This window comes from Physella acuta, unplaced genomic scaffold, assembly GCF_028476545.2.
Source record: "Physella acuta isolate Inbredline_101_S28 unplaced genomic scaffold, ASM2847654v3 ptg000716l, whole genome shotgun sequence".
In the NCBI taxonomy this organism is placed as follows: Eukaryota; Metazoa; Mollusca; class Gastropoda; family Physidae; genus Physella; species Physella acuta.
The window spans coordinates 275,460-285,378 of NW_026732234.1; the positions used below are offsets into that span (position 1 = coordinate 275,460).

At 39.7% G+C, this 9,919-nt stretch overlaps 1 protein-coding gene across 1 annotated transcript; it reads right to left on the reverse strand.

Annotated features, from left to right (window-relative positions):
* Nucleotides 1–391: 391 nt before the first annotated feature.
* Nucleotides 392–8,206, reverse strand: LOC131949843 (peptidase M20 domain-containing protein 2-like). Its single transcript, XM_059311855.1, has 9 exons — nt 7,964–8,206; nt 5,166–5,326; nt 4,441–4,589; nt 3,121–3,263; nt 2,766–2,920; nt 2,054–2,237; nt 1,862–1,866; nt 1,250–1,364; nt 392–525 (listed from the first exon to the last, which is right to left on the reverse strand). Exons 1-9 carry the CDS (start codon nt 8,187–8,189, stop codon nt 392–394), a joined length of 1,272 nt encoding a protein of 423 aa, XP_059167838.1. The 5' UTR covers nt 8,190–8,206.
* Nucleotides 8,207–9,919: the final 1,713 nt, after the last annotated feature.

The following is a 9,919-nucleotide window of genomic DNA, read 5'->3' on the forward strand; positions in this document are numbered from 1 at the left end:
GACGGGGGCCGTTTTGTGGAGAAACTATATGGCGGGAGCCTATTTGTCGGGAGTCGTAATGACGGGGGCCGTTTTGCGGAAAAAACTAAATATATGTCGGGAGCCAAAATGACGGGAGCCTATTTGTCAGGAGTATTGACTGGAGCCTTTTTGTTGGGAGCCTATATAACGGGAGCCTATTTGTCGGTAGCCTAAATGACGGGAGCCTATTTGTCGGGAGCCTATATGACGGGGTCCATATGTCGCTGGCCCTTTTGACGGGGTCATTTTGACGGGGCCTATTTGTCGGGGCCGATTTTTCGGGGTCGTTTTGACGGGGCAGTTTTGTCACTGGTCGTTTTGACGCCGCGCGAGAGAAAACGGATGAATGTAGAGAGGCATAGAGCAAAGGTTATTTTTGCCCAGTTTTCTCCCTAAACTCTGCAGTAATCTCCCCCAACAGTCCCAGATCCGACATGATTTCTATAGCTGTCAGTGCCAGAGCTTTTCCTTGGTTCTGTGACAACAGGAAGGCTGGCCTGGTTCCTGAAAGACGCAAGTTAAAATTTCAATAAAATAAATTTGTAATTCTCTGACGCGTTTATATTTGTTTGTGATATGTCTATGTCTATGAAGTGCTTGTATGAGTGTGGTTTTATTGTGTGTGTGTGTGTGTTTGTTTGTTCAGTCTACATGTGTGTATACATTCAACAACTTAAACTTAAATAGTATCTCTGATCTATTGCAACAACAAAAAATTGTGTCAACATATATTACACACACAAGCATGTAATCATCAAAACACGTTTCGAAAGGTATTTGCATTTAATAAAAGGGACTAAACCAAAACATATTGTTGATGATTAATTTTTAATAGGTTGTAGCCCTTTTCATGTAAACGTATTTATTATAACTAAATTAAACAGTATCAGTAATTAACTAAAGAACTGTATCAACCTCCCCAATAGCTAAACATTATTTTATATGATACAACGCTCTTTCAGTTAACAATATTTTTTAGAAACTGATGATTTGAGAAATTAGAGTAAACATTTCAATATGTACAAGAAAAGGAAACGCTAAAACTCCACAGAAATTTTCTAAAAGGCGAATAGATGTGTTGGTATAAATCAGTTGTTTGACTTTTTAATTATATATCAATCATTATGAATGTTAAATAGACTATAAAAACTTAATTTTTTAAATAGTGATAAATATTCACCCTATCTAAAAACAGAAAGAGTGAAAATACGCTAAAACACCGTAAGACCTGATTCCTTGGTAAATTCCTTGCTGTGGTTAAGTGCAGCCCCTATCCTGTACATAGGGTGGATACTGGGACAAACATAGCTGACATTTCCCATATCTGTAGATCCTACTGGACACTAAATGTTTACAAAGGAAAGATGTTTACAGTATGCGAATATTCGAATATTCGGTACATAGTGTGATAATTGGGACACACATAGCTGGCGTTTGTTTGTAGAACGTACTAGGCACTACACATGCACATTATCTTGTGAGTGTTTACAGAGCACACAAACGAGGTACATAGGATTAATTATTTGACACACGTGACTCACATTTACCATACTTACAGAAGCCACTTGATACTTAAATTGCGCTAATTTAACCTATATATTATTCTGACAGTGTGTGTACAACACGTGTAGTGTACTGTGTGAAAGTGTTACCGTCTCTGTGAAAGTTATCTCCAGATAAAAACCAGATAATTTATCGTGTGAAAGTGTTACCGTCTCTTTGAAAGTTATCTCCAGATAAAACCAGATAAATTATCATAAGATTTGAAAGTTTTACCGTCTCTGTGAAAGTTATCTCCAGATAAAACAAGATAATTTATCATGAGATGTGAAAATGTTACCGTCCCTGTGAAAGTTATCTCCAGATAAAATCAGATAATTTATCATGAGATGTGAAAGTGTTACCGTCTCTGTGAAAGTTATCTCCAGATAAAACCAGATAATTTATCATGAGATGTGAAAGTGTAATCGTTTCTGTGATCGTTATCTCTGGATAAAACCAGATAATGTATCATAAGATGTGAAAGTGTTACCGGCTCTGTGAAAGTTATCTCCAGATAAAACCAGATAATTTATCATGAGATGTGAAAGTGGTACCGTCTCTGTGAAATTTCTCCTGTCTGGCTCCACCATGTTGATGTGTTTTTCGTAAATTTTGGCCAAAGTCCGGTTGTTGTTTATATCAGAATAGCCAATTTGGCTGTGATCTATGTCAACCTGCAATGTTCAATTAAGGAAAATTGCTAATTGGAGATCTACAAGTTATTTTGTTAGTAGCTAACAAAAAAATATTTGAATTTAATGTATGATAAAAATACTTTACACTTCACATGACAAACCCTAAGGGCTTTGCACCTATAATATTTTAATGAACATAAAAAAACATCTGTTACATATGTTTCTAGATGTTGACATCAATGGGGATGGAGGTGAAGCTTTCATTATTAAAAACATTGCACTATATCAAGTTATATTTTAACGGGTAAACAATTTGCAAAGTTTCGTCTTGGGTCATCTATTTCTTGTGACAAAAAGTGCTTTTATTAACTTTACAAGACAAAGCACTTTATCTTCATTGTGCAATGTTTTCTAGACGTCACAAATACCATGTCACTTGTCTGCTACAATTGTCACTACCATATAGATCTATTGGCCTAAGTACCAAAATATGTCTGTTGGTACGATATAGAAAATAAATGTTAATCAAACTAAAAGAATATTACACAAAATGGTGTTCAAACTTGCCGTGCAACCCGTTGCTATGGCAGCGCCCTCCCAACATTTGGTGACCTTCTGGGCAACAACTTCCAGTTCACGTCTGTCCTTGGCCCTGATGCAATACTCTAACTGGGTCAAGTCTGGGATTATGTTGGCCTTGGTGCCCCCTTTTGTGAAGATCCCTGTAGTAGGTCTTATCTTTAAAGTTTTTAATCTTCAAGAAAACATATAAACATCATATTCTCTCATCAAATAACACCACCAAGAACCTGCTATGAAGATAATCCCCCCCCCCTCCCACCATGAAAACATCATGACCTCACCATTACCCAGCCCGGAACCCAACTCACCAAGAACCCTATGAACCCCACACTGAACCCACCATGAACCCGTGTTGTTGGTTTCAGCTGTTGTCTTAACGCTGAGATGCTGTTGTAAGCTTGTATAGCGGCGTCCAGGGCGTTGATCCCGTCCCATGGCGAGGCAGAGGCGTGGCAAGCCTTCCCATGGTAGGTGATCGTGTACCTGTTTTTAGACAGTTGACTCGCTACAACAGTCCGGTTAAGTCACTTAACTATCTAATATACATTGCTACAACGATCTATTTAAGTTCCCTATCGTATGTTTAGTGTTGCGGGCTTTTTGCCCACTTTTTGTGGATGTGTTAACGGTTTAGTTAATTAAGGGGATATGCGCGGAAAAAATCACAAAATCTCTTGTTTTTCGTCATGATGGGTTTCTTGCACTTTTGGATACTTTGTCCATTTTTGTATAAAGAAAATAATAACTTTAAAGAGAAAAAAATATTTTATGTGTTTAAATTACGATTTTTATGACCCTATTAATTAAAAAATAATCAATTTTTCCCAATCTTACAAGCTCTCTATAAAAAGTTTTATATCCGTCATTATATTGTATTTGACATCATTGGAAAGCTGGATTTCTCATGTATCTAATAAACTTAATTTCCTACATCTCGGAAACACCTAAAACTTACAATCGGCTATGCAGTTTACACAGATATGGTACTTTCTTGACCTAGTTTTCGTTACTTTTGGCTGTTTTTCTCAGTTTGCAGGTTTTTAACACTAAAAAGCCTACTACTTTTTTATTTATTAAACAATGCCAACCATATTTTTAGTAAATGATCTTGATGCGAAAATACAACTTTTGTCACGAGGGAATTGTGATTGCTTTCATAGAAAAAAAGTATTTGGTAATTAATATGCACATTTTGAAACTTTTGAATACTAAAAAGGGTACGATTTTTTAGACCTTGTAAAATTCTTACTTGTAATTATTTCAAAAAGTTGTCGTGACAAAAGTTTAAATATATACTGAAATATAAGCAGTTTAAATTTGATTGCTATAGGTGCATAAATAAAAAAGCCTTAGTATTTTTAAAAGTACCGAAAAATTCAAAATGGCGGAGGTTTTTTGGGTTTCCATGACAACCAAAATTGTTTTCGACCCTCTTTTTTGCTGTTTAATACTTACTTTTATATGCCAAATATGATAAAAGTATTCAAAAGGCTTTAGATCTTAAAGTGTAAAAAATAGAAAAAAACATAGCATATCCCCTTAAGTAAATTAAGTATCCAAAGTAAGCAGCTTGAAACACAAGCCACGACATATTTGAATAGCCTCTACCCCATCAAACGAATGGGAAAAACCGACTCAACCATTGACATGAAAAACTTACTGTTGCATGGCCAGAGTTTCAGGCAAGGCAATGTTCTCTGAACATGGGTGACACATCATGGCCACATGCACGTCATCAAAAGCTCCGGCCTCCATCAGAACGATCTTTCCTCCTCCTCCCTCTTCTGCAGGGGTCCCCAGCACCGTCAACTGGGCAGAGAAAATAGTGGGTGGTTGTCCAGAGAAAATATTGGGTGCAGTGTTTCTTCCAGACTTTTGTCTCCGGGGGGGGGGCACTTAAAATTTTCGGGGGGCGGTAGACTTTCTTCGGGGGGGGGGGGGCGGACACTGTTAAAAGTATATATTTTCTATATAAATTATATACATTTCATTTCGTTCCGGGGGGGGGGGGGCGCTTGCCCCCCCCCCCCCCCCCCCCCCCCCGAAGAGATACCTGGAAGAAACTCTGATTGGGTGGTTGTCAAAAAAAATTGAGAAAATATTCGGCAGAGAAATTTTGGGTGGTTATCAAAAGAGCAAAAAAAAAAATATCGGGTCAAAAAGTGGATGTTTATAAATAGTGCACAGAAAGTAGTAATGTATAGAAAATATCGTATTGTATACACATTGGTAGTGGACTAACCTAGTTAAAAATGTCTTGCACTGAGCTACTTTGATTTTCAGTTTAGATGAATGGACAAAACAACAAGAATTTCAAACAATTTTACAATTTTTGCAACATTTCTGGACGTGGCAATTTAATTGATGACAACAGTTTCAACCAACCTTTCCTACGGGTCGTCCATGTTTTTCCATAACGGCCTTGACCCCAAGAGCAGCTGCCACCCCGAGCTGTGCTATCTGGTTGTGACCACACGCATGTCCGATCTCAGGCAGGGCGTCGTACTCACACAGGACAGCGATGTTAGGGGCCTTGTGCTCACTTTCTGTGGATATGTTTAATGTTAGGGGCCTTGTGTCCACTTTCTGTGGATAATGTTTAATGTTAGGGTACTTGTGTCCTCTCTCTGTGGATATGTTTAATGTTAGGGGCCTTGTGTCCACTCTCTGTGGATATGTTTAATGTTAAGGGCCGTGAGTCCACTCTCTGTGGATAATGTTAAGGGCTCTCTGTGGATATATTTAATGTTAGGGGCCTTGTGTCCACTTTCTGTGGATATGTTTAATGTTAGGGCCTTGTCTCCACTCTCTGTGGATAATGTTAAGGGCTCTCTGTGGATATATTTAATGTTAGGGGCCTTGTGTCCACTCTCTGTGGATAAAATGTTAGGGACCTAGTGTGAACTCTCTGTGGATATGTTTAAAGTTAGGGTCTTGGGTCCACTCTCTGTGGATATGTTTAATGTTAAGGGCCTAGTGTCCACTCTCTGTGGATATGTTTAATGTTAAGGCCTAGTGTCCTCTCTCTGTGGATAATGTTAAGGGCCTAGTGTCCACTCTCTGTGGATATGTTTAATGTTAAGGGCTTTGTGTCCACTCTCTGTGGATAATGTTAAGGGCCTAGTGTCCACTCTCTGTGGATATGTTTAATGTTAGGACCTTGTGTCCACTCTCTGTGGATAATGTTAAGGGCCTAGTGTCCACTCTCCATTAGAATTGTGATGAAACTGAGACTGACAGACAGAATGGCGGATAGACGGACAGACAGACAAACAGACGTTGTGACCATAGAAAAAGCTTGTAAAATTAAAAAGGGAAAGAACGCGCTTTTATAGCCTCTATAAAATACAATAAAAGTAAAAAAAAAAACCATTAAATTTTCAAGGAATTAGATATTAAAGTGGTTATAGATGTTTCCCATGCCACGCGAATATATTGTGATTACCAGGAACATGGCAAGTTCACACGATTAAAAGTCGTTTCAGTCACATATGGAATACGGTGTTAGTTTATAATTAAAAATGTATATGGTGTTATTTTGTACCGAAACATTCAATTTAAGAAAGTTATGAGGGCTATCTTTCACGCTAAAACTCTACACGCTTTCACTTTTGTGACTACTCACAATACTAAAATGAGCATAAAAAATGCAATATACTATAAAACCAACTAACCCCCACTATAAAACCAACTCACCCCCACTATAAAACCAACTCACCTCCACCTACCTGACACTCCCAGTATAAAATCAACTCACCCCCAACTACTCAACACTCCCATATAAAACCAACTCACCCCCAGTAGCCTGACACCCCCACTATAAAACCAACTCACCCCCAGTACTGGACACCCTCACTATAAAACCAACTCACCCCCAATATAAAACCAACTCACCCCCAGTAGCCTGACACCCCCAATATAAAACCAACTCACCCCCAGTAGCCTGACACCCCCACTATAAAACCAACTCACCCCCACTATAAAACCAACTCACTCCCACTATAAAACCAACTCACCCCCAGTAGCCTGACACCCCCAACAGTCCCACTATAAAACCAACTCACTCCCACTATAAAACCAACTCACCCCCACTATAAAACCAACTCACTCCCACTATAAAACCAACTCACCCCCAGTAGCCTGACACCCCCAACAGTCCCACTATAAAACCAACTCACTCCCACTATAACACCAACTCACCCCCAGTAGCCTGACACCCCCAGTATAAAACCAACTCACCCCCAGTAGCCTGACACCCCCACTATAAAACCAACTCACCCCCAGTAGCATGACACCCCCACTATAAAACCAATTCACCCCAGTAGCCTGACACCCTCACTATAAAACCAACTCACCCCCACTATAAAACAAACTCACATCCAGTAACCTGACACCCCACTATAAAACAAACTCACCCCCAGTAACCTGACACCCCACTATAAAACCAACTCACCCCCACTATAAAACCAACTCACCCCCAGTAACCTGGCACCCCCACTATAAAACCAACTCACCCCCAGCTACCTGACACCCCCACTATAAAACCAACTCACCCCCAGTATAAAAACAACTCACCCCCAGTAACCTGACACCCCCACTATAAAACCAACTCACCCCCACTATAAAACCAACTCACCCCCACTATAAAACCAACTCACCCTCACTATAAAACCAACTCACCCCCACTATAAAACAATCTCACCCCCAGTAACCTGACACCCCCACTATAAAACCAACTCACCCCCACTATAAAACCAACTCACCCCCACTATAAAACCAACTCACCCCCACTATAAAACAAACTCACCCCCAGTAGCCTGACACCCCCACTATAAAACCAACTCACCCCCAGTAGCCTGACACCCTCACTATAAAACCAACTCACCCCCACTATAAAACCAACTCACCCCCACTATAAAACCAACTCACCCTCACTATAAAACCAACTCACCCCCACTATAAAACCAACTCATCCTCACTATAAAACCAACTCACCCCCACTATAAAACAAACTCACCCCCAGTAACCTGACACCCCCACTATAAAACCAACTCACCCCCACTATAAAACCAACTCACCCCCACTATAAAACAAACTCACCCCCAGCTACCTGACACCCCCACTATAAAACCAACTCACCCCCACTATAAAACCAACTCACCCCCACTATAAAACAAACTCACCCCCAGTAGCCTGGCACTCCCAGGTTGCCCTGAAAGCAGTCTCCACGTTTTTGTAGCCTCTCTCCACAGCGAACCCTCGTTCTTCTAGAAAGTTCGTCAGTACATCGTGGGCGATTCTCTCTTGAAACAAAAGTTCTGGATTCCTCCATATGGTAAGGCTCAACTGTTCTAAGGCATCAGCCTCCTGGTCAATGGCTAGGCAGGCTGTAGCAAACAGTTCCTCCATCTCTCGTCTGTTGATCTCACGGCACACACCTGTTTATATCACGTGCGACATCTGTTTAGTGTAGTGGTTCTCAAGTCTTGATAGAAGAACAGACACATTAGAAAACTACACAGGCCTGCCGTAATAAGCTACCAAACTATTTTAATAATTCCTAAAATATATTTCAAGACGTTTACACCACTATTAAGCCAGAATAAAGAACAATTTTAAAACAGGATATTTTTGTGTGGGATGGTGTGGTCGAGCAATAGATCAACATGAACGTTCCCGAACGTATTGAATCCCCCCTGCCCAGATGGGTCTGGATCAACTGTCTGGAGCAGGTAAGTAATGGCGTCTTAGCCTTACCACATGTTCCTTTCAAATGCCGAGGTTAGAGAGACAGATTTGCTCTGCATCATTTATCCTATACACGACTGTCTTGTTACATTATTTTACTACTAAACATCAAGGGGACTAAAATTACTAAAAAAAAAATACACAAGAACATAAATTAAAATATGTGAGGTTTAACTATCGTAATTTATTGGAGTTTTAGAAATGTTTCCTTAAACGAAGAATTGAGATGCAAGAAAAAAAAAACAATTTGAAACAAAATTTCAAGATTAAAAAAAAACAAGCACAAAATATTAGTACAGTAAAGAAATGGACCTTGTAATTACAGAAAGTCGTTCTTGTAAGCAAGTTGCTAGCTGCCATGACGGTGTATGATGACCTGTGGTCTCTTGACCGGCCACGCCCTCCCCACACGGCCGATAATGACATACGACCTCCTGGCCAACCACACCGTCCCCACACGGCCAATGATGACCTCTGGTCCCTTGACTGACCACAATGTCCCCACACGGCCAATGATGACCTCTGGTCCCTTGACTGACCACACGGTCCCCACACGGCCAACTATGAAGACCCACGGCCTCCTGAATGTTACCAAACCTGCTATCTGCAATTGTTTGCGAGTGTTCTTGGTGTTGGAGATCGACTACCATGAATCGCGTCACTAGAATTACATTATTTTGTTTCAATTATACCAACAGTTGCTAATTGTGTTTTATTAAATACTTTTGTTAATTATCATTAATTTAATTTATCAAATTACATCTGTTATTATGTAATTAAAATTTAAACTTCAAATTAAATTTAAAATATAAAATGAGCTATACGATCTTCTCCACGCGTACTTCCATGAAGTACATCATCTTATTTAGACGCACTTTAAGCAAACAGTTTAGCTGTATGTGTTAAGTGTAGGCTAATCTAGAACAAGAAAATATCGCTGGGTCACAAAACAGGTGATTAATTTAAACATTACCGTGGGCGGTCAATACATGGTATTTAAATAATTTTTTGTATTTTAATTTCATTGCCCAACTTGGCAGATCCCAGCGTATTAATCGCTAATGGCGGAGTAATCGCGACAGTTGTTTACAAACTGCAGCGTGTTGTTAAGGGGAAAACACTTGTACTATAGAGAAAGAACTGTATAGGCCTACCTGTCCAGGCGCGACTTAGCTATTTCTAGAATTCTTTCGCCGGTCTACAACAGATAAACACACATAACAAAAGTAACGCTAACACACTTAACTTTTGCAGTCCTTGGAACCGGTGGAATTTTTTGTTTTAAGTATAAATAAGGATTTTTGGTTAAAACGTTATGGGCTTATGAATGGGTCACAGATTTCTTTATTTTCAAACATGTTTCTCAGATTGCATGGGTTGCATGAAGAACT

Coding starts and splice junctions, on each gene's coding strand:
- LOC131949843 (XM_059311855.1), bottom strand. CDS start 8,189: ATGGAGGAACTGTTTGCTACAGCCTGCCTAGCCATTGACCAGGAGGCT. Junction 5,327..7,963: donor GGAGTGCCAGGCTACTGGGG/GTGAGTTTGTTT, acceptor ACATATCCACAG/AAAGTGAGCACAAGGCCCCT. Junction 526..1,249: donor GGAATTTACCAAGGAATCAG/GTCTTACGGTGT, acceptor TGCGTCTTTCAG/GAACCAGGCCAGCCTTCCTG.